At 39.6% G+C, this 25,833-nt stretch overlaps 1 protein-coding gene and 1 long non-coding RNA gene across 2 annotated transcripts; one reads left to right on the top strand and one right to left on the bottom strand.

The window, feature by feature from the left end:
• Nucleotides 1-2,496: 2,496 nt before the first annotated feature.
• Nucleotides 2,497-11,631, bottom strand: LOC106096458 (major histocompatibility complex class I-related gene protein). The gene is made up of 8 exons (XR_003216023.1): nucleotides 11,616-11,631; nucleotides 9,976-10,242; nucleotides 9,239-9,512; nucleotides 8,188-8,493; nucleotides 4,912-5,007; nucleotides 4,621-4,638; nucleotides 4,438-4,506; nucleotides 2,497-4,261 (listed from the first exon to the last, which is right to left on the bottom strand). It is a non-coding gene; the product is annotated as a major histocompatibility complex class I-related gene protein (long non-coding RNA).
• A 3,636-nt stretch (nucleotides 11,632-15,267) lies between these two features.
• tapbp.1 (TAP binding protein (tapasin), tandem duplicate 1) lies at nucleotides 15,268-24,906 on the top strand. Its single transcript, XM_003459616.5, has 8 exons — nucleotides 15,268-15,640; nucleotides 16,904-17,098; nucleotides 21,073-21,321; nucleotides 21,444-21,803; nucleotides 21,951-22,274; nucleotides 23,545-23,646; nucleotides 23,848-23,876; nucleotides 24,033-24,906. The coding sequence occupies exons 1-8, from the start codon at nucleotides 15,580-15,582 to the stop codon at nucleotides 24,042-24,044; spliced, it is 1,332 nt and encodes a 443-aa protein (XP_003459664.1). The 5' UTR covers nucleotides 15,268-15,579; the 3' UTR covers nucleotides 24,045-24,906.
• The last annotated feature ends 927 nt before the right edge of the window (nucleotides 24,907-25,833 follow it).

Consider the following 25,833-nt stretch of genomic DNA (forward strand, 5'->3'; position numbering starts at 1 on the left):
TTATCTGGTTGAAGTGAGTCATATACAGTTCAGTAGTTTAATGTTTGGCTCAGGGGTCAGCCAACTCTTTGTAGGACGAGGTTAACCTGAGGGTTTGTGACATGAAAGCTTGCACACTGATCAAGAAGAGGTCAAGATCAGATACTGCTGACTCTTTTACCAGAACATACTCAGAAGTTTCAGATGCAGTTGTAATGTGCTTTTAACAGTGAGTTGTAATTCATGAGTTTATAACAAGGGTGTGCAACTCCAGTCCTCGAGATCAACTGTCCTGCAGCTTTAAGATTCATCCCTACTCCAACACAGCTGAATCAAATGGTTGGGTTACCTCTTCAGTCTGCCATCAAGTTTGATTCAGGTGTGTCGGAACAAGTATGCATCTAAAAGCAGCAGGATAGTAGCTCTCAAGGACTGGAGTTTGGCACCCCTGGTTTATAATATGTTTTAGATTTCTGAAAAGACAATGAGCTGAACCTAGACTGTAATGAGCAAAGTGGGTGATCCCATAGCCAGATTTGACTCTTAATCTGTTAATTTCTTTGCATTTATAATGTATTGACGAACAACTTCTGTCATTTTCTCCTGTCTTTAAAGTGTGAAGAAGTATATTGTGCTTCTAAAAACATGTTTTTCACATCAGAAACAGACAGAGCTCTGATGCATTTCCTGTTTTTATTTTGGGAGGTTATAAGAAAACAACACACTTCTGAAGCAACAGGTTGTGTTGCTTTCTGGCCTCCCTAAACTTAGATTCACACACTGTCAGTAAATCTCCTGATCATTCACGGTGTTAGAGCTCCACCGCTGGACTCAAACAGCACATTCCTCTCTGCTTTTTTCTTAGAAAACACGTGATGACTCTGTTAGGTTTCGTTTTTGTGTTTATGAAGCTGGATTTGGTTTGATTTGCAAGCGTTGGCACACAAACAAAGAGGCTGTTATCAAATTAAAGCCCGCCAGGACATCAAGGCTTTTTGTCTTTCTGGTTCTGCTCTAATGATAAATAGTTAAAGAATCAATGAATAACATCAGAAAAACTTTAGTAATCTAGAATTTTGTATGTATAAAAACAAATAAAACCACAATATTTAAGTATTATTGTCTAAATCCAAGGGTTACAAACTTAATAGTATGCATTTATAATAATAAAACAAAGCTATGTGTTTGGATTTTTTGACTTTTTAGTGTTTCTGTTTCTCTTGTTCTCGTCTGACCACAGAATCTCTCTCATGGCTTGCTGCCTCTCATATAAACTTACTTAAAGTTATAATGGCACTTTTCATGATGAAGAACTCGCGCCGCACATGAAGTTCAGCTGCAGGACTTTTCTTGTTTTGCTTTGGGGGGTTTTTTTAGAGTAGGTTTCTCCAAACTGTGCTGCTGGGTTATTGTTTGTCACAGGGCGCCATCTAGTAATGGGATTGTAGTACTGTTCAACATAAGCTTTGTCTTTAAGTGTGTCAGTAGATTGCAGATTGTGGCCAACTGAGGTCTGTTTTTTAATCCCCTCCCAATTCAAGCACATAATGCTAGCTATGGTAGCTGCTACAGTACAAACAAGTTTTAGTCAGCCAAGAGATCAAAGACATTAAACTGCTTCCATCTGGCAGCAGAGCTCTCTGCAAATGGGCCATCTCTGGACTACCAATGGACTGAACATGCTGGTGGTTGTTCCAACTCTCACTTTCCACCTCTGCAGACCAGCACCCACCAGGAACAAATCTGACATATTGCTGGCAATGCTAAAGCCATATGATTGTGTATGGACCAGAAACAACTAAGAACAGCTTGAGCTAAACACACACTCGTGCTTTCCTCAGGGCATGGTCACGTAAAGGTAACACTACTTTTGAGAAGATTTTTAAGCCAATGTTGGACAGTCACATCAGCAGGAGGAGTTTCTCTCACCTGGAGGATTATTGCTGCTTGGATTAGAAGCTGCATTGTTGCAGCATCTTCTCTTCATGTGACACATGACCAGCACACAGAGCAGCTGTCTTAAGTAGACCCAGTGACATCTCCATTGTCACTGGATGGAGAATTCTAGTATGAACGATGGCATCTGAGTGTTTCTTCTTTAACATGTCTAAAAATATTTATATTTAGAAAAAGGACTAACCAAAGCAAACAATGATATGACATATTTAAAAATAAATTGATTGAAAAATTGAATGATAAAAAAGTAACAACTGCGAGACATATACCACTGGGGTCTACACGAATCCCAGTCGGTAGGATGCAGGTTAAATATGTCATCGGTTACCAGATAGTCAAAATAATAAATAAAATATAGAATCCCTCCACTGTTTACTGTTTTAGAACACTGCAATTTTTTATCGAAAATTATGCAGTTTAATGTCTCATTGCACTGTGAAATGAAAGCATAGCACAAATATCATCATCATCATCATCGTCATCGTTTATTTATATAGCACTTTAAAAACACACAAGGCTGACCAAAGTGCTGAACAATAGAAATATAATAGATACAATAAGAATAATAAATACGGTAAAATAATAAACATAGTGAAGACAATAAAATGTAAGTAAATACAAGTCAGTCAACCACTGAGTCAAAAGCCAGTGAATAAAAATGTGTTTTCAGTCTGGATTTAAAAACCATCACTGATGTCGATTGCCTAATGTGAAGAGGAAGATTATTCCAAAGCTTAGGAGCCACGATAGAGAACGCTCGGTCTCCTCTCAGTTTCAGCCGTGATTTAGGGACTGAGAGCAACAGCTGCTCAGCTGACCGGAGCGAACGAGTGGGGAGATAGGGCTTCAGCAAATCAGACATATATGCAGGTGCCAGACCATTTAAAGATTTAAAAACCAATAAAAGAACTTTAAAATTAATCCTAAATTCAATTGGAAGCCAATGCAGGGAGGCCAGAACCGGAGTAATGTGCTCAAATTTTCTTTTACCAGATAAAAACCGTGCCGCAGCATTCTGTACTAGTTGCAGGCGTCTCAGAGTGCCCAGTCCAACCCCTATTAAAAGGGAGTTACAATAATCCAAGCGTGAGGTTATAAAAGCGTGGATAACAGTCTCCAAGTCACGCCTTGAAAGAAAAGGTTTAACCTTCGACAGACGCCTGAGGTGATAGAATGATGATTTCACCACCTCATTCACGTGCCCATCAAAAGTAAGTGCAGCGTCGATTTTTAACCCAAGATTGGTAATCGAGCTCTTCAGGTGAGGGGTCAGAGCAGCAAGGTGAACATCGGGGATATCAGCGGAACGATTCGGGCCAAACACAATTGCTTCCGTTTTACGTTCATTAAAATTTAAAAAGTTTTGAGCCATCCATGACTTAACATCACTAAGGCAATCAAGCAGGAGACTAATTGGGGAGCTATCAGAATGACTGAAAGGAAAATAGATCTGGCAATCATCAGCATATAGATGAAATGAAACATTGTGTTTACGAAAGATCGCACCCAGTGGCAGGAGATACAATGAAAACAGTAATGGCCCAAGAATAGATCCCTGTGGTACACCCCATGACAGAGGGGCCACAGAGGACGATGATAAGCCTAACTTAACACAGAAGCTCCTGTTTGAGAGGTATGATTTTATCCACAGGAGTGCCAGCCCATAAGCTATGGGAGTTTAAAAAAAAAGAAAGAAAGAAAGAAAAAGAAATCATGGAAACAATTTATAGAACAAAATGTATTCTAAACTCATCAAAGTAGCCACCTTTGGCAGATATAACAGCTTAAGACACTTGTCTTTCTTCAATAGAAATTAAATATTCTTCAGAAAGTTCTTCCCATATCTGTTTCAGAAGTTCCAATAAATGTGTGACACTTGTAGGATGCTTTGCTTTCACTCTTCTGTCCAGTTCATCCCAAACCAGCTCGATGGGGTTTAAGACTGGCCACTCCATGTTTTCACTTCCTCCTCCCCGTTTGACAGTTGATGCCACACACTGTGGAACCATCCTTTTGCTTACTTGAAGGCGTGCAAAGATCCTCTGTGATGAACTGAAGATTTCAAATTTTGATTCATCAGTCCATAACACTTTCTTCCAGTCTTCAGTAGTCCAGTGGCGGTGTTTCATAGCACAGGCAAGCCTGCTTGACTTATTCTGATATCTTAGCAATGGGTCTTAGCAACAGTTCAACAATTCCAGGGCCACTCTCCATGGCATCCTCTGGCCTATCCATCCTGTGGCTCTCCTGAAGCTCTGCTTTCTTAATGCTTGTGCCACTTCTGTGCATGCTCTGTGACTCCTCCATGACTGCCCTCACCTCCTATCTTTTATGCAGAGTGAACAGGTGTAGATAATTTCTTTGATTAAAATGTGCTTAGGAAGTAAAGAAATGTTAAAATACAAGCTGCAAAATATATACAAACATGCATAAAACCATACTATAAACCTGAACCAATAGAAAACACAGAATAAAACATTAAAACAACTACAACAAACTCACTGTGTGCAGGATAGTGATTTAAGTGGAACATTGGAATCATGTTCTCCCAGACCTCAGGTTTCTCAACAGCTGGAAAATTTAAAAAATACATTTTAATTCACAACCATTACACATCATGAAAAAATTTAATCTACAAATTGCATAAATGATCAAAGAAAGCATACTTAAAAAAAAATTACTTACGATATGGAGGTCGTTTCTCTGTAATACACAAAAAATAAAATGTTTTAAAAAGTTTAAAAAGTAGTTAAAAAATTATGAATTGTTAAATGTATTTTCCTCTGATTTTGTTCTTCATTAGTCATATTCCCAATAAACTGTGGCTTGTAACCTACAGTATTTACTGCCAGATGAAATAGGATTTAGTTTCCTGGAAATTCAAGTTTGTTCCACTTTTGCAATGTGAATAAAACATTAACTCAAAGACTTTTGAAATACAAAAAATTATACAAGGTTTCTGCTTCAGTTTCTCACCGTTTCTCTTTTTGTAAATAATGAATCCAGTCACAGTGATCACAACAAAAACAATGACTACAACAACGATGAAGAACTGTATCCAGAGAAGGTTTTCTGCAGATTAAAGAATGAACAAATAAAATCCTAAATAGGTGAACCAGGTAAGAAAACAACAATAATAAGAACAATAAAACTGATAACAATAGTCTACACAGACTGTTCAACCTGTTTAAAATCACCATACATTTTCTTCTGTTGTTCTGAATTTATTTACTGTGTCTATATTTATTTATCCATGTTTGGCTTTGATTCTTTGCCTCACATGTTCCTTCAAAATATATTAGTAAGTAAGACCTTTGCACTATAGTCCTTTTTACATGTGAACAAACTTCATTGATAAACTTGATTGGGATCATTTTATTTAAAATAGCATTCATTTTTGACCCATTAATTACAACTTACTTACTTCTAAAACTGTCCAGTGATTATGTAAGTACAGTGGCTATAATTTCTTTATTTTGGATGCTCAATACAAACATTATGTGGAAATAAAAGCACTAAAAAGGAGTCTTCACACACCCCTGTTCTCTGTTGCCTGTTGGAGCGGGGGGGCTGGGAGGAGGTTTTGGCCATCCGACTGGGGTCTGGAATGTGGGGCCTCCCTGCTGCTGCGGAGTCGGGGCAGTCTGCTTCTCTCCACCGCAGGGAAAAGGGTAACACTACCTGGGTCTGATGAGACAAAAGTTTCCGGAAGGTTTGAGTGCCGCTACATCTGGAGTAAAACCAATACAGAATTTCATTTAAAAAAAACAAAACAAAACAAAAAAAAATGTCATAACAGCAGTCAGTCTTCATCTTGGGCTGTTTTCCTGCTTCAGGATGACTGATGTACCAGTGTGACAGTTAAAAATATTTCTGCCAAGAAGAGTGGGCCAAAATACATCTACAGCGATGTGAAAAACTCATTGCCAGTTATTGCAAATGCTTGTTTATACTTCTTGCTGCCAAGAGTGGCACAACAAGTAATTAGGTTTAGGGATCAATCACCTTTTCACGGCGCAAGGTTGGTTTGGATAACTTTTTGTCCTCAATAAATTAAGTCATCATTTACAAACTACATTTGTAAATGATGACTTACAACTTAGACATTCACATTACTCACACTCTCATTACACATACATATAGGATCTTGGGGGTGGGCACGCTACACGGATTCCAATCACCATCAGGGTGTACACCTCACCCCTGGCGTCGCTGCCCACCTCTCAATTTTAAATACACGTAGACATTGAGGGCTAGCAGGAGGGGCTATACGCTTACCTGCTGCTCTGGCAGGTAGCTCCAGGCCCTCCTGGGTTTTAAATGCACCTTAGAACACACATACATCAACACTACATATGAGCGGGTGGAGGGAGGTTTGGAGTCTTCCTACACCCCCGTTCTCTGCGGCCTGCTGGAGCGGGGGGGGCTAGGAGGAGGAGTTGGCCGTCCGACTGGGGTCTGGAATGTGGGGCCTCCCTGCTGCTGCGGAGTCGGGGCGGTCTGCTTCTCCCCACCGCAGGGAAAAGGGTAACACCACCTGGGTCTGGGCGCAGTTTCCCCCTCCAGGGGCAAGGGTACCTAGACCCGGAGCTTAGAGTACGCTTGGGGAGTGTGATTGTGTGTACAGTGTCTCTCTATGTCTGTCTCCACGTTGGGTGAGTGTTGAGAGCATGAGGGTGGGAATAGATGTTTGTATCTGTGTGTGCCTGTTTGTCTGTGTCTATATGTCAGGTTGGGTATCAGACCCCACCTCTCTGGGGACATCTCAGGCCCTCCAAGGTTTGGAGGCCCATCTCCCCCCACCACTTCCCCTGCCGGTGGCGGACGCCCTCAGACATCGGTGCGTTGGTGGTTCTTTGTGTCCGGGGGTGGGCGCCCAGGTACCCACCGGCTCACTCCTTGGCGGCTGCTTATCGGGGCATGGAGCCTGGGGCTCGCTTGGGCCACTTCGGGGATGGGGTGCCCTCGGCCTCTCGGCCCGGGGCTCGGTCACTCAGGCACAGCTGGCTGCCGGCGGAGCTCACGGGCACGTCACTGCAACCCCCCTGGCTTCTGCTCCGCGGCTGCTGAGTGACCCCTCATCTGGGACTCTCCTCAGCTCTTTCTGGGATAGTGGCGCGGCTGCCCCTCTGTTGGTCTTCCTTGGTCTCTTGTGTTCTGGGGGCCTCTGGATGTCTGGAGTTTTGATCTCCTCCATACCTGCTTCATGCCCTGGAAGTCGGGGCAGTGGCCCCCCACACCCTCTAGCAGATCATTACATGAAGGAACCTTTTAAAAACAAGCGCGTTCATGCTCACAGGTGTACACACGGGTGATCACACACACAAACTACACCCTTTTGGGCTCCTACCTCAAAGCACACTGTGCGCTGTCGATCTCACGTGCTGCACAATAATGTTTAATATTTAGTATTTACTGTCATATTCCCATATATCATTGTGATCTTGTTTATTACTCTCGTCTTCTTCTGCTTGTTTTCTTTTTTCTTTCTCAACAGGTGATCCAGGTGATCGATATGTATTTTTTGTCTGCTTATTCTGTTGGTTTTTGTTTTTTGCCCTTTTTCCCCGTCCCTCTTCTCAGGTTTGTTTTTTTTTTTTTTCTTTCCCTCTTTCTTTCTCCCCTTTCTTTCCACCAGTCAAGTCTGTCCCGTATTCAGCAAGTGAAAATAAAATAAACAATAAAAGGTGAATCAAATGGACCATTACGGCAAGGCTGGGATGGTCCATTTGGTAAAGTAAATCCGTTGGGCATCTTTCTTCGCCTTTAGACAATAATTCTGATGGCAAAAGAACCAAACGGGACAGGTTTAAAAAAAAACAAAAAAACTACATTTTGTAGTTACTCAGATTATCGGCATCTCCTCTATCATCAAAATTATTTTGATGATCTGAAACATGTAAGAGTCATAAATATGCAAATATAAAAAATTAAAATACTTTTATGGCACTGTATATGATTTGACAAACAAAGTGTTGATGTTGTTCTGTTCTTTTAAAGTTTAGTAAACAGCTCACAGCCCCTTTTGACTTTAAATCACGGACTGTAACATTTATTTTTGGAAATTGGAGGATCACATAATGATCGCATGATCAGACACGTCTTGACTAATGTAAGTCTTAAATGAACAGAAGGGCATATTAAGGAGCCATACTTTCTCAACAAACATATATATAACACATATACATGAACCAAAGGACTGTAAACTAAACATGGGTTTTTGATCTTTGTTTCCTCTGATTCCCATCTTACCTTTTTGATTGGTTTTGATCACTGCTTTGTCCAGTTTAATGATGAAGTCCTTGCTCACACCAGAGATCTGAAACACACAGTCGTACCTCCTCCAGTCTTCAGGTTTTGTAGACGAAAGATCCAGGTCAACACTCATCTGGAAGGTACCATCATTGTTGGGGAGGATTTCTCCTTTGTTCACACCCTCATGAAGCTCCACTCCATCTTTTCTCCAGACCATCTCAGCTCTGTTAGGATGGAAACCTGTAGCGTGGCAGAAGACTGGAGAGGAGGAAGACTTCTGGAGGAGAAAGACTGATGGAAGAACTGGAGAGAGAGAGAGAGAGAGACTACCTCATTGACTATATACTCCTTTTATTTCAATCATTTCCAACACTATTTGGGCTTCTTTAAAAAAATCAACAACAACATCAATAACATAAAAAAACAAAACTGAACACCATCCATATGAAGTCTTCTGCTTCAGAATTAACATTTCAGAGTAGAGTTGATGAAGGAATCTTCATGAACACTTCTAGGCTTGCAAAGACTTGAGTGATGTTGGAATTTGTATCATGTTTACGTTATACTTCATGCAGCCCAAATTTGAATCTTAACTCTATTGCAGTCTTCTGTGGAGTAAGCTTTTACAAACTACTTAGACAATAAAGAATTTTCTACATTTTTGTAATACATGTTAATTTTGAGTCCTTTGAATGCATGCACAGAAAATTATAAAAGCAGTACAAGACTGAAGGTATTGTAAATGTATATCTATAGCACCAGTCAAAGCACACAAACTAGTTCACAAACTTCATATGTTAGATTCTGTCCTACACACCTACTAACTATCCCCACATTAATTAACTGCATTTAAATATTATATTTTAGGATTAGTATGTCCCCTCTTCAACCACATTAAGATATATTTATGGTTAATTTCCCCTTTGATCATTTAAATTTCTGCAAAATCACCTTGTAAACCTTGTGTAAAATTACCTGTCGTAAAATTGTTAAAGTGATTTCCCAGAATTTGAAACTGAAAAAGTCTGTGTAAATCAGATTATTCTACCTGTTCTCTTCAGGCTATGCCGACCGTAGTACACATATTTCTGCAGCCACTCAATACAGTCCTGAGTTAAGTAGTGTTTCGTCTGTGTATTCCAATCAGCATCATGATCCCACTTGTGTTTGGTGATGACAGCCTGTTCTTTTGGAGCAATCCACGTTTCTGTGTTCAGATCAAATATAATAAAATCTTTTCCATCATAGCCATACTGATGATATAATGTCTTTAAACTCGTCGTCCCATTCACACCCATACATCAACTGGAAAACGTGGATACCTAAAAAAAAAAAGAGAACACATAAAATCAGTGATCCTGTATGAGGTAATAACGCATATACATAGGGGGCATATTTTTTTACAAACAGGCAAAAAAATTTGTAGTGTTGAGCTTATACACAACCACTGAATTTTAATTCAATCAATCAAACTGTGATTGATGTGCAGACTTTGAACTTTGTTTTAAATAGTTTTATCAAAATTCTGCATCAACTGTTTAAGAATTACAGCTATTTTACTACGCAGTCCCTCATTTCCAGAGGCTCAAAAGTTGTGTCAGAAACAGCATCTGATCTCACACCTTTAATGTGTGTGTTAAACCCATCTGTGTTTCTTTCAGGGGTGTGAGTGAAGAAAATACTTTGACAATGAGAGGTAACTTAATAAAAGCATGTTAATGGATAGAAATGAGTGGTGTACTGTACAACAAAGAAAATAAACTGAGATTAATCATGAAATAAAACCTTGAGTTTGGTTGAAGCGTTGCTTTGCTGTTTCAATGTTGTTTCTGAACACCTGCAGGGTGTTATTCAGTGCTTTAGTCTCTGTATTCCAGTACTGTGTGTTATTTTCTGTGACTTTCTTCATCCAGTCCTGTTTGGGCACAGCTCTCCTGGTGTTATTGTCATAGTGAATTATCTCAACTTCATCAACCATCCCAACAACCACAAACTCTGGGAAGTTTGGCACCCCAGAAGATCCAGTGTAGAAATACTGTAGGAAGTGAGTCACTGCAAAACAAATGATGTAATTGTTTTTTTAATTCAATATTTTGGCTTTTTTTAAAAAAAAAAAAATAGCACTACAAACTAAAAAGATAATTCAACTAATGAACAATATTCAGCCAATGACAGCTACTACTACACCAACTACTAATACTACACTCACTGGCCACTTCATTAGGTACACCTTGCTAGTATCAGGTTGGATCCCTTTTTGCTTTCATGTCATAGATTCAACAAGGTGCTGGGAAGATTCCTCAGAGATTTTAGCATCAACACACTTTCATCATGTGGTTCTTCTGCTTCTCAGCATCCTAAAGATACTCTGTTGCAGGGGTGTCTAACATAAGGCCTGGGGGGTAAAATTGGCCTAGCAATGACTCCAGTCTGGCCCATTCAATGGCTTTGGAAAATGTGAAGGAGAACAGAAATGTTGTGTTTTTAGTTGTATTTTGGTATGTTTTAAGCTTCTTCTACTGATAAATGTGTAATTTCACTAATTTATTTTTTAAAATGTAAGCCCAAGGAGTCATGGTGACAGATTTCTTTCTGTTGAAACAGCACTTCATTTTTTATAGAAGATATGTAAGGCATTAAACATGTAATTAAGTTTCTGCAGATTGGTAGAAACTGTCATTTCACTGGTCTGGCCTACATAAACTTAAAGTGGACTGTATGACTCATGGACACGAAAATAAACTCAAACTCAGCTTAATTGCTGGACCAGAGAAAATGCAAACTGAACTAAATACACAGAGAGACACGCAGCCATGAAGCGCGAGGGAGATCGTAACGCAGGGCAGAGGGAGACACACAAGGGAAAATGAGGGGAAAAGCCACAGGAACGTGATCTAACTAACCAGACAGGAGGAAACAAAACTGAATATGATGCACATCAGACAGGAGACTATCAAATTAAAACAGGAAGTACTGAGACGCAGCAATTCACAACATAACATGGTAACTGGGAGGAAAGAACACTCAGGGAAATGAGATGGATTAGGGAGATAACTGGAGGAGACAACGAGGGGGACACGGCAACAGTTAAGGGAGAGGAGACACAGAGAGAGTGTCATGGTCCTGAGTCCGTGACTCAGTGATTTTGTGTTTGGTGTATTTATTGTTGTTATTATTATTATTTTCATTATTTGTGGGCTGTTTTGGGATGGTTTGTGTTTTGGATACTGGGTTTCTGGGTTTGTGCTGACTCTGTTGGTCCCTGGTGTTAGTGTTCCCCTGTCTCGTCAGGTTAATCAGGTCAAGCTGTGTCTCCCACCTGTGTGTGATTTCCCAGTGTCCCTCTGTGTATTTATAGTGTGTGTTTGCCTCTGTTCCTCGTCGCGTCGTCTGTGTTCATCCTCTGTGTTCATCCTCTGTGTTACCCTGTGTGCTCTGCATTGCTCCGTTAACCTCTCCGTGACTCCACTATGTGCTCTCCTCGCAGTCTTCCTCTCGTGTTCAGGTTTGCCGTTCTATAGTTTAGTTTTCCCCAGTTTAGTTTATCCTTAGTTCTGTTTTGCCATCCCCACTTTGTGTTCTGTATTCTTAATAAACCACCTTCACATCTTAGTAAGTGCTGCATTTGAGTCCTCCTTTCCACTCATCACACGGCTGCTGCCCCAGTCGTGACAGAGAGAGGTAGCGAGGAAGGGCGGGGAGGGAGTGAGGGAGCGAGAGAGCGAAAGGAGAGACATGACGGGCTGGGGAAACGTAGATAAATATAATCGACGGGGGGGGGGACATGGAATGAAACAAAGAGGGGAACATGGGAATAGAAGAATGAAACAAGACACAATGTCATGGTCCTGAGTCCGCGGACTCAGTGATTTTGGTTTGAAGTATTATTATTATTATCGTCGTTGTTGTTGTTGGTAGTAGTATTTGTGGACTCGTGTTCTTGCCTTGGGATGGTTTGTGTTTTGTGATTTTCTGGGTTGGTGCTCCCTCTGTTGGTTCCTGGTGTTAGTGTTCCCCCTGTCTGGAAAAGACTGGATCTGGATCTGGAAAAGTCATGCAGGTGTTTCTGTCCTTTTTGAGTCCTGGCAAGTATTTTTAAATTCTTATTTACTTGGTACTATTTTACCATGTACTATGTCTTTCTGGAACATGCTCCAAGTTTAATCCTGGGGTGTTGCAGCAAGGGATAATCTGGGGAGAGTTAACTTGAACTCTAAGTTGGTTACTGTGGCAACAGGTCCATCATACACAGTTCAGCAGTTTAATGTCTGGCAAAGTACAAGGGCTGGCCCCTTTGTTGCAAAACTGCATAAATCTGAGGGTTTCCATGACTCAATTTATTTTATGTTAGTGACTGTTTAGTTGGCTCCTTTGCCTTTTTCCCCCAGCATTAAAGCTGTGACTTTTAGCTCAGTTCTGTGTTGCAAAGTCATTTTTGGGCCCACAAATCTTCCTGTCAAACACCTACATATATGACAGACCATGTTTTTCAGCAGACTGAACCAGAGGATGAGAGACATGATAGCACCATACTTACACTGTAATATTTTTTTCAATTTAAAATTAAAGCAGAATAGATTTAATTTTTTTTAATGAACAAAGAAAGTGCTTGCATAATCCAGGTTTGATGTTTAATCTGTTAATTTGTCTGCATTTATTATATTTGCAAAGTGTGAGGAAGTAAACTTAGAAGAGGTAAACTTAGATGAGGTAAACTTAGAATAAAGACCTGTTTATTTCTCCTGAATTGGTGCCACATTTGTTAGGAAAATGAATCATGTTGTCACAGAAGACTTTACACTGAAAGCACCTCTGCAGTCTCTTCTCTTGGTGTATTTAAATGGCAAATAGACAAACGCCTATCATTCACTCTTATTTTATAATGTAATTATTTTATACAGATGGAAATCTTTATACGTATGATATCTATGCTCTACATGCTCCAAGTTATATAGCTTGGTCATCTTTTGATTAGAATCTTTTAATTCTTCTATAATCATAGGTAACACATATGTTGTCACCTGTTTCCTTGTGTCTATCAGACAAACCCTGCTGCGGCTTTTCTGGGGCCCGTTCTTCGTACCTCGCTAAGTAAGTTAGCCGGATTTGAATGTTGACGATTTCGCGTGATCTTGGATCGTTCGGTTCTCCGAAGCTCATCTGGGACTTGCTGTCATAGCAACAGATCCGTAAGCGTAAACCTGCTCGGGAGCAGGCTTACTTTATGTAAACAGGATTAGATCGCGGCCTCTCAGGTATGTCCGCTGCAGTTATATGAAAGCAAGAGCGATATTTCGCCACTGTTTTACCATAAATAAATATCATCAATGTAACTAAAGATAATGTATTTGATTCTTTTATTGATTTCATACAGATACATACAGGTCATTTCCTAAAAAAAGGGAAATGTACTATTAATCATTCTATTACATGTAGTAGATCATGTCAGATGTAATTCATATTTTAGAGTAGTAATAGTAAATTACTACGTGCAATCAAGATGAGAGACCACGACTATAAAAGCGAAGGTGGATTTGGGAAGTCTGTCGCAGCCATGTCCTGTCCGTTTGTACGCGAGCAATATACTTACTCCCGACTTACTGTGCATGGCTCAGTCACCCGTTGCATGGGAACAGGTAAAAGTGATGGAGTGTTATGTCAAACTACACACAAAAAACCCACAATGTCAATAAATGTCACAGTACAAAAAGGGGTGTGACGAGGGGGTGCAGGACCACCACCTGTCTTTATTTGCTCTGCCCTTTTCTTGGTTGCTGTTATAAACAAACAAACAGATTATTCCAGGGTCTCTTCTCATAGACTAAAAGCAATATAAGTGATAAATATTACCATTCTGTGGAATATTCTTATATTTCACTTTTACTTTTTCCCATGTTCTAGTGGGTCCTGTTGTGGCTCTAATGTGAAAGAGGATATGATGTAATATAATATAATGTGGTATAATATAATATCACATGATATAATGTAATATCATGGATCACTTACGAGTTTAATTTGTCAGCAACTTTCTGCCAGCCCTCTCTCCTTGCTTTTGCAGCCTTTGCAGTGTTCCCTTGCGTTTTAATTAAACTCTGAAACTCCTGATATCCCTCAATCAAGAGTTCTTGGTCTGCTGCCGTGAAATACTGTGCGCGCTCCTTCGACATCTTCGCCGACCAATCACAGGGTTGCCGATCAGTGTTTCTACTATCGATGCGTAGCCCCTTTTAAGCCACCCAGTGATCTCAGATTACTTCATCCAGCTATACTAATCGTCAACAACAGGTGTGTTCGGAGAACCGGATTAGCGAGCTCAAAGTTAGCGCGATGATTTGATCTTGGATGTGTCATTTGATCTTGGATGTAGTAAGCGAGGTACGAAGAACGGGCCCCTGGTGTGACTTTGATGCAAACAATGAGGAAATCACATCAGTTAAAGCTACAGTAGCAAGCCTCACTAATTCTGTTGGTGGTGTTTTGCAGAAAGGTCAGTCACAGTGTTAGAGCTCCACCACTGGACTCAAACGGCACTCCATCTCCACTTCTTTCTGTGAAACCACGTGATCACTCTGTTAAGTTTCGTTTTAGGCTGTTATCTAATATATGTGTGCCAGGACGTTAAGGCTTCTTGTCTGACTTGTTCTGCAACGTTCCTGCAACAATAAAGAAGTGAAACAATCAATTATTAACATCAAAATTTTAGACAGGTCAGAAGGACATACATATAAAAATAAAGTGTACAGCTAACTTTTAATCTGTAAAGAACAAGTTACTAAACTCATACAGAAAAGTAATTTACCATGAATTCTGTATGCATTAAAAAACATAAATTAAAAAAAAGAACTTCTATTACTAAAACCAAGGCCTATACACTCAGTATGCTGCTACTACAATATAAAAACAAAGGCTGTGTGTTTAGATTTAAGACTTTTTATTTTTTCTGTTTCTCTTGTCCTCATCTGACCCCTGCCCTCAGACTGGGTTATCTTTCTGATGCCTTGCTGCCACTAACGTAGCACGTTACTCCACAGTTTGCCTTTGGTTTATTTTTAGCCAGAGGGCGCCATCTAGCGGTGGGATGGCAGTACTCCTGAATGCAATTTTGAAGACGTATTCTTTTAAGCTACTGTAAAATCTTTGTTTTTAGGCTTCCAGTTACTTTAATTTTCCAGATACACATTCACTCTCATGTCAGCTAATCCTGATATATTATAAACTTATGGCGTGTTTTTGTGTTTTTCCTGGATAACTGTCGGACTCGTCTGTATGTGAAAGCGAAACTAAACTTGATCTCGTACTTGAAGGGGAAAACCAGCCAACTAAACCTTGTTTAGTCCGTTTGGTTGCAGCTAAACGAGGGTATCTGTCTGTGAGGAAACACGGATAAACATGACGGAATTATCTACCATCTATAAACTGTCTCTGATCGCCGTTACCTGCTTTATTCAAGGTAAGCTAGTCGAGCTCATTGTTGCTCTGCTGGTCTGACAGACAAAAATACATCTATGCATGCTGTATTACTAATATTATAAACCGTACATGTAAGAAAAACCTTTTTTATATGCATGGAAGTCATCTATCTGTTCAGTAACATCAAAAAGTTGCAAAACAGCTGGTTGAAAATGTCCAAACCAACTTGGACTATAACGTCACGTTTAACTAAACATAGTAAAGTTCATATTTGATGACCCTTTTAAAGCCGAATTTAAAATAATGCCCAAATGCGTCTTAAAACATGTAAGTGAATGTTATAGGTGTATGCATGATTACGTTTAACAAAAATAACCGAAATTTAACACGCCTATTTTCGTGCCAAAAACGTGATCGTCTGTCCAAAAGTGATTTCCGGTATTTGCCGAAAAGTGATCATCTATATTTAAACTGCTGTAAATTACTTGTTGACCATTAATATGTGAAAGAACGTAGAAGCTGCAATCACTTTCTGGCAAAGTTATCCTACATTTAACCAGTTAAAAAGTGTCACGGACATTAAAAACGTCTTCTTTTAGAGGCATATGGCCATATGGCCATATCGTATATGAAAACTACAACAAATATAACAACAGTTAAATAAAGATATTTTAAAAGGCCAAAAAGGTCTGAATTGGTTACGAAGTAGGTACAATAAAACAATTAAAAAAAACAAGAGTCATAAAGATACTCTTTGTTTTACATGTTACCCCTTTGTAAATCCTGCTGACTATAGTCTACAGTATTTAGAAATACAATCACCAATACCTGAAATCACAAATTGAAGCAGTGCTGTCTTCACTTTAGTGATTAAGACTGTGCACAGGAAACAGCTGGAGACTTAATTTTCTGGGAAAGGTAGATGGGCTGCTGCCTGTTTGCTAAATGAAAAATCAAAAAAAAAAAAAAAGGAGGGGAATAAACCAAAAGCAAAACACTGAAGGGGTGGAAACAGTTAAGTACAATATTTATGGGTTGCCAGACAGAACTGGACTTTTACTTTTACTTTTAGCTGTGATTTTAAACTGGATCTCATGAAACATATTACACTTGTTTTAACTTTCTGTTTCAATAATAATTCCTATAACTGCCTTGTTTATTGGTTGAGCTTGAAAAGACAGTTAGCACAACAATAATTTTCTGAGTGCATGATGTCGGGAAACATAATGGCATAATATAATGTGGTCTGATATTTACAGAGATTTTACTACCCATTAATCTCCTGTTAAACTTTTGTCTGAAGCCTGCAGCAGCAGCAGCTGTCCGGTGTTGGAGTGCTGGTTTGTGCAGGAGAAGGCAGGACGAGGAGGAGGTTTAACTGGAGCTACGACCCAAGAAAAATCCCTGCTTCACATCAGAACTGAAGAAGACGGACAGAATGACGAGTCCCAGCGGGCTCCTAAAGACATCAACCCCGAAAGAGTCTACTCTGTGATCGGTTAGTTAAAAATGACAGAGAAGAAGATGTTTAACCACACATGTGTCTGGATGTTGGAGAGAGAGAGTGTACAGTGTGCACTCTGCTATTTTACATTCACCTGTGTGGGCCTTTGTGCGTGTATTTAAAGTTAGTGTGGTCAAATTATTTGAATACAGAATCAGCAGAATGAGTAAAATACAATCCAGCTTAGTTAAATAAGTTCTGTAGCTTGATAAAAGTCACATTTTATCAGAGTTTAGGTCCATTTTTCTTCTCCTCTTATCTGGATGCATTAAATCTGGTTGAGTCCCAGTATGTCTGAACCACGGCTAATAGATTATACCACTGCTAAAGCCTGAGGCAGATACTTAACGTCCAACATGACAATGAAAATAGCTCAGTTAACATAGAGGAGTCCTTTTTGCATAAAATGACTGAAAACCATAATTATTTACATGGAAACATTTTAGATGATCTGCCGAAAATAAATGAAATGGTACGGCCGAAACAGTCACACTAACATTTCATCATCTATGATGGTTCCATTCCTTCGCTGTAGCATCATTTTGATAAGTCACAGCAAAAATCCCACTGATGGAAAAATAGTCATTCAGTATCATCATCATCATCATCATCATTTATTTATATAGCACTTTAAAAACACACCTGGTAGACCAAAGTGCTGTACAATACTAATATGCACATAGTAATAAAACCAGACAGCAAAAAAAAAAAAAAAAAGTCAGTTACCCACAGAGTTAAAAGCCAGGGAATAAAAATAGGTTTTTAATAAAGACTTAAAAACTGGCACTGATGTAGCCAGTCTAATATGGAGAGGAAGGTTATTCCAAAGCATCGGCGCTGCTACAGAGAGCGCTCGGTCTCCTCTAAGTTTCAGCCATGACTTTGGGACCGAAAGCAACACAACTGCTCAGCTGATCGAAGGGAACGAATGGGGACATGGGGCTTCAACAAGTCAGACAAATAAACAGGTGCCAGACCATTTAGAGATTTAAAACAACACGTTCTCACTCCCAAAGCGTAACATTTTACGCTAGGTGACAAATCGTCAACATATTACGTTTTCGGCTACCCACCACGTTCCTAAATGACGACCTCGGAAAAATGAGGAAATGTGAGAACCATCTGGACTCAATCTACACATGTTCACTCTTTTTCTTCAAATCGCTTAGAAACACGCTATTTAACATCATTAAAGTCCTGGTTAAGGTCAGGAATAAGGTTATGGTTAGGGTTAGGGATAAGGTTAGGTTTAGGGCTGGAATACAGGGCTGGAACGTCTATTACCGCGGGAGCGTCATTGCACTGGATTTCAGCCATAACCCGCCGCGTACCATAAGAACGCCGAAGGTCTCCTTTCGCGTTCCTCAGGAACGCCGCGGGACGTGACAAAATGTCAGCATGTTACGCCTCGGGAGTGAGAACGGGCTGTTTAAAAAACAATAAAAGGACTTTAAAACGGGTCCTAAATTCAATTGGAAGCCAGTGTAGAGAGGCCAAAATCGGAGTGATGTGATCAAATTTCCTTCTGCCAGTTAAAAATCGTGCCGCAGCATTTTGCACTAATTGCAAGCGTGACAAAGTGCCCTGCCCAACCCCTATTAAAAGAGAATTGCAATAATCTAAACGTGAGGTAATAAAGGCATGAATAACACATGAATAACAAGAAAAGAAAGGGCTTAACCTTCGTTAAACGTCTGAGGTGATAGAATGCTGATTTTACCACCCCGTTTACGTGGTCATCAAAGGTAAGTGCAGAATCAATTTTAACTCCGAGATTTGTGATCGAACTCTTTAGTTGGGAAGTCGAAGCTGCAAGATCAACATCTGGAGTATGAGAAAAACGATTTGGGCCAAATAAAATCGCTTCTGTCTTCCGATCATTAAAATTTAAAAAGTTTTTTGCCATCCATGCTTTGACATCAGTAAGGCAGTCAAGCAGAGGTCGACTTGGGAGACTATCAGAATGACTAAAAGGTAAATAGAGCTGGCAGTCATCTGCATATAGATGGAATGGCACTTTATGTTTTCGGAAAATCGCGCCAAGAGGCAAAAGGTACAGTGAAAACAATAACTGTCCAAGAATAGATCCCTGTGGCACACCCCAAAGCAGAGGGGCCACAGAGGATGAAGCCGACCCCAACTTAACACAAAAGGTCCTATTTAAGAGATAGGACTTTAACCACAAAAGTGCCGAACCAGAAATTCCCACACAGTGTTGTAAGCGGGAGATCAGCAAATCGTGATCCACTGTGTCAAATGCAGCGGTCATGTCCAACAAGACCAGCACTGCATATTTACCACGGTCTGTCACTATCAGGATGTCATTCATAACTTTTACGAGGGCTGTCTCCGTACTGTGGAATGGCTTAAAGCCGGACTGAAAGATTTCTGACAATTTAGAGTCATTCAAGTAGTCCATCAACTGAGTATAAACAATCCTTTCCAGAATCTTACTAAGAAAAGGAAGCTTAGAGATGGGTCTAAAATTAGATATGACTGAACTGTCTAAGCCCGGTTTCTTAAGTAAAGGATATATGACTGCATGCTTAAATTCCCTAGGTACTTGACCAGACAAAAGACTAGCATTAATAATGTTCAGAATGTGTGGTCCAATGATAGGAAATACCTTTTTAAGAAAATGGGGAGGAACAACGTCATTTGGAGAGCCACACGGTTTAGCATTCAACACAAGTTTCTCTAAATCAGATAAAACAATTGGTAGAAAAGCAGAGAACAAACTTCAGCAAGAACCATGCATGGCTGGGTCAGCAGTAGGTAGAGTCGGACGTCTCAAACTAGCAACCTTGTCCACAAAATAATTAAGAAACTTATTGCACATAACCGCAGAAGAGTGCAAAAGAATATAGCCTTCCGGATTAAGTACAGAATTTATAGTGTTGTATAGAACACGAGGGTTATGCGAGCTGGCAGCAATAAGTTGGGAAAAATAGGAGTGCTTGGCAGCCTTTACTGCTCTCTGATAGACTTTCCAGCTAGTCTTAACAGCTTCCATAGAGACATACAGCCTATCTTTTTTCCACCGTCTTTCACATCTTCTACATCCTTTTCTAGCAGCTCTGGTAAAATCAGTTAGCCAAGGACTAGCCTTTGGCTTACACTGTCTGAATCTAAAAGGAGCGACAACGTCAAGGACAGATTTACAAGCAGAATCCAAATACGAAACTAATCCATCTGAGGTGAACAACTCAGGAGGAGTAATAGTCAGGTGATCAAAAGTTACTGCACATAAAGTGTGTATTTAGCACATTAGGTCTGCAAAACATGTATTTCCTAGGCTGTTAGTTTGACTCCATCAACATTTCTCTTTGAGTTATTAAATGTTATGTATACATAACAATTCAGATAATAAATCTAAACAGGTATTCATAGCAGCTCTGCAAGTTTCTATATTTTTCTTTTTGTATTTTTATGGATTCCATTATTGACCAAAGCATCTCTTTTTAAGATTTATTTGTTATGTATTTTCAAATGTGTAGGTTAAAGGCACATTTGTTTAGGGACAGGTATGTAACACAAACCACCCTCCACAACATTTAAAAATAAAATAATTTGCCATATCTGTCCCATTTGGGCCTCTGAATAAATAATACTGAGCAACACGTACAAAAACTATACAAAAAATACAACATGAAAAGCAAAAGAAGAAAATGAAATTAGGTAAAAATTATAATACCACAAACTGTGTTACTATGTGAGTTAAAATTTTCACTTAATATATTTATACACATTTAAATCTACTTCAGCATATAATTAATATTTTATTAAGCAGAAAAACACTGATTTCAGTTTTACGTCTTAAACAGATCTAATATGTGTTGGTCTCTCCATCATCTGCTCCTTAAGATCAGGCTGCTGTTCATCTTATTTTCTTTTTTTTAATAAACAGATTGAGTGTCTCAGACATCTTACATGTTGTATAATCGTGACCTTTGACTCCTGTTTCTCAGACCCGGCTGGCACCCTCTGCCACCGCTCGCTCAACCCTCCCAAAGGCTCCGTGACGAAGCCCCAGTGTGAGATCAACCCCTTCCTGCCGCAGCCCTCCAGCCTGGACTGGGTTTCCTCGCTCACAGAGTCTGGCCTCAGCCCCGTGTACCTGCAGGCTGAGTGGTTTTCATCCGCATTTCAGGGCCTCAACGAACAGCTGGGCATCTCTACTATCACCCGCGCCCCCACAGGATCTAAAGAGCACAGTGGTAATGATTTAATTTTAACCCAACACATTTATATCTGGGGGTTCACAGATCAATAAATTAATTGGCCAACAATTATAAAAGTTTATTATCTCACATGTGTCGGTCTGACTCTGTTTCCTCAGTGATCCTGAGCGTGACGACTAAAACGGTCTCAGTAAAGTCCAGACTCGGGGAGCCCGTGCAGCTGGACTGCGGCTTTTGGATTAACCCTTCCTCTCCTCTGTATGGGGCTGGATTCGCCGTCGAATGGCGGTACCAGTTCAGAGGCCGCGGACGGCTGATTCTGGCTTACGACGGGAAGACTGACCGCCTCGCCGACACGCAGGAAGAAGGAGCCACGCTGGACTTTGAGGCTTTGCACGAGAAAGGAAACGCATCCCTGCTCCTGCAGGAGGCTAAAGTGCTTCACTCTGGGACGTACATCTGCACGGTGTATCTGCCACACCTGCTCGCTCAGGTGGCGCTGGACCTTGAGATTGAAGGTGAGGAAAATGTATTTCTGGAGTATTACGCACATGTTTGTTTCACTAAAATAAGCAGATGTGTTTAAAATAAACACTCAGCTCTGTAAAAACTCCAGATTTAACTTTTAACCTCATCGTGTTTTTTTTGCTCCTCTCTCCACCCAGAACCTCCATCCCTCTCCATCCACCCCTCCCCCCTGCCCCTCGCTGTTCCAGGTCAGACTATAAACGTCCAGTGTGAAGCGTCCGGCTTTGCGCCCCTCCCCGTGGAGTTCAGCTGGGAGATTAAAGGTGCCGACGGGAAGTCCAAGACCCTGGATTCATTCAGCGTAACAGGCCACAGGCAGGCCTGGGACCGCACCTTCAGCCAGACCTCCCGGCTCGAGATCGACACCTCTAAGCTGGACCTGGGCAGAGGAGGGGAGCTCACCTGTGTGGCCGCCCACGCTGGAGGCACGAGACGGACCAGCGTGACCCTCAATGTCATTGGTAATGTGAAGCAAACCTGGAAGACAAGCAAGCAAATTAACAGCTCAGTTTATATCGAGTTAAAGCAGTTTTTATACACCTGGAGAAGGTACTAATGATGAAATAGAGAGAAGAAAGGTAGAATAGTATAGAAGGGAAACTGATATAAGAAAAGATATTTCCACTAACAAAACACTTTCCTTTAAATGAGGCTTATTAGGTTAGTATCACATATAAATGACTAAATATTTAACTATTTAAATAATCTTGAAACATGTTTACCTGGATAACTTTTGATGTAGTTCAACACATTCTTAGATTTAAGTAAACAGTTTGAATCACCAGCTTCTGGATTTAAAACAGTTTGATTTTTGTTAATCACCAAGTAACCATGTAGTACCATTAATGACCCACTGTGATATTTTATTTCTAAAAACAGAGCTAAAGTAGTAGATTTACTGCATCACAAACCTTCAGACTTACCTGAACTGTTGCATTAAAGTAATAATTAATGACATTAGAACATTTTAGTATATCTGTTATAGATGAATGAAGCAGCACAGATATGATAAACACCATGAGAGCCATTAAATAATTATTTCTGTTAGTACCTGAAATGGCTCGGTTGGGTGACAAACATGGGAAGGGCTTTGTGAAATAACTCTTAAAGGTTGGATATTGAAGTATATATAATACTGTGCAAACGTTTTAGGCAGCTGTAAACAAAGAATACTTTCAAAAATGGAAGTGTTAATCATTTATTTTCATTAACCAACAAAATGCAGTGAATGAGCAAAAGGGAAATCTAAATCAAATCAATATTTGCTGTGACCACCCTTTGCCTTCTTCTAGGTACACTTGCATTTGTACCGAGTTTTTGAAGGAACTCGGCTGGTAGGTTGTTCCAAACATCTTGGAGAACTAACCACAGATCTTCTGTGGATGTTGGCTTCCTCACATTGTTCTGTCTCTTCATGTAATCCCAGACACACCTGATGATGTTGCGATCAGGGCTCTGTGGGGGCCGTACCATCACTTCCAGCACTTCTTGTTTTTCTTTACACTGAAGATAGTTCTTAATGACTTTGGCTGTATGTTTGGGGTCGTTGTTCTGCTGCAGAATACATTTGGGGCCAATAAACAATCATTTATATTTTTGAAAGCATTCTTTGTTTACAGCATTTTTTCACACCTGCCTAAAATGTTTGCACAGTACTGTAAGAATGATTTAACTGATATTAACAAACTTATTCAGATCAGATAAATCCTAACGATCTTTTTTCCTTTTCAGGGTTCAGTTCTCCGTCCATCGAGGACTCTATGGCGATGGTCGGCGTGGCGCTGGTGCTTTATGGGCTCATCAAGTTTGTCTCGTGGACGTTTACCAGCTCAGGTAGCAAATATTGACACAAAAATATCTAATGACAGTTTTAATGTGTATTGAAGTTTTTTTTTAATCATTTCAAGCTGGAGAAAATCTTGTTACCTTTTGGATCAAATAAAAAATAATGTGTAATATATTTCAAAAAGTAAGATGTTTATTAAATTCTGTGCCTGACTTTTTGTTTTTTAATTTGTATTTCTCTGTAAATAGGCTCAGCTGAGGCTGATAAACAAGATAAGGTAATGTCACTGTTATATTTACTGCAGACAAACATTGAAATGTGTTTACAGAAATCTCTTATTAATTTAGTTACCTACTGTATGTTTCATCACCCTGGACGTGGTGCTTCTTGGTGTTTCCTCTGAATTTAATTTTACAATTTTTTCCCATCACAGAAAGAGAAGTGAAGATGAAAGAAGGCGACTGACCATCAGTGGCAATAATCCACTCGATATGTTTGATGGGATTTCAGGAGGGGCTTTCCACATGTTCATGGGACAGATTATTTCTTTTTCTTTTCTTTTTTTTACTGCTCTGGTTTGGAGGTAAACTTGTATGTTTTATGCTTGTTTTTAGCAAATTTGTTTATTTTAAAACGTTTGGATTCAACTTTTTGTTCTTTAGAAAGGAACAGGGTTATCTCGAAGAAGCTGAGCGCAAACACTTTTCTTGTGACGTTTCTTTAATCATTCTTTATAGAGCTGTGTGGTTCTGCCTTCCTCTGTTTATGGTTTATATGTCGTCACAAACACTGGAAAGAAAAACTATGAGAGGAAGTTTGGAGTGATGTGTTGAAACATCAGCTTCTGTTTTTTAAAGGTTAATTCTTCCATTCGATGTTCCCGTCTATCTAAAAACCTCATTAACTCACACTTTTTGGAACCAGAGATCGGACTGTACTTGTTGGTTTATAAAGAAAAGGAGATGCTGTTTTAATTAAGTAAAAATTATTAGACTAATAATAGACTCATTATTTTAAAAATAATATTTATAATAATAATAATAATAATAGACTGTTCAAATTGTCCGTCTTATTTTTGTCCTTTTTGTAAATATGGAGATTGTATTTCTGTTTTCATATTGTTTTTAGGTGTGTTTGTATTTTTCTTCATCACATGCTTGCCCCGGCTAATAAACATTAAATCTGTGACTGAAACTGAGATTTTACAAACAGAGCACAAAATTCTGCTGTAAGGAAGATTTTAAATTAGCATCTGATTTAAACGGACTCTGAATTTTAATTAAATAAAAAAAATCTCTTGAAACACACCAAATAAGTCCTCTTCTTGTTAAACACTCTGCTCTTGTACACACTTTAAACCACACATTCACTCACACTTACTGGTCACTTCATTGGGTACACCTTAATAATACTGGGTTAAATACTTTTTTGTCCTCAGAGCTGCTTTAATTCTACATGGAATAGATTCAATAAGGTGCTGCAAATATTCTTTTGAGATTCTGGTCCATATTTACATGTTAGCATCACACAGTGTCCATGGCATGTTTCTGTCGTTCTGCTACATCCCAGAATTGCTCTATTTGATTGTAACTTGGTGACTGTGGAGGCCATTCGTGTACAGTGAACTTATCCTCATGTACAAGAAACCAGTTTGCAATGTTTTGAGCTTTATGACATAGTGCATAAGTCTGCTGGAACCAGCCATTTAAAAATGGCTACACTGGTAACAAAGGGATGGAAATGGTTAGCAACAATACTCAGGGAGCCGATGGTGTCTAAACAATACTTTGTAACAAGGGGCCCGAGGTTCATCAGGAAAATTATACCCCATCACCAGCCCGAACTGTAGACAGACAGGATGATCCATACTTTGATGCTGTTGACCCTAAATTCTGATCCTCCCATCTGAATGTTACAGCACAAATCATGACTTGTCAGAGCAGAAAACGTTTTTCCAATATTCTGCTGTGTAGTTTGGTAAAGTAGTGTGGTAAAATCCAAGCAGATCAGCATTTTCTAAAATATTCAGAGTCAGACTGGCCCCCTACCAGTCTACCCCCTACCACGTTGAAAGTAGCTTAAACCATCTTTCTTCCCCATTCTGAATCTCACATTGAACTTAAACACAAAATAACAGTAAATCTGATAAAAGTTCAAAATATAAAAGTACTAAATGTAAAACAAAGAAGCTTTATAAAGTCAATTAAGTACATTCAAAGAAATAATAAAAATAA

Source organism: Oreochromis niloticus, linkage group LG22 (assembly GCF_001858045.2).
Source record: "Oreochromis niloticus isolate F11D_XX linkage group LG22, O_niloticus_UMD_NMBU, whole genome shotgun sequence".
Lineage (NCBI taxonomy): Eukaryota > Metazoa > Chordata > Actinopteri > Cichliformes > Cichlidae > Oreochromis > Oreochromis niloticus.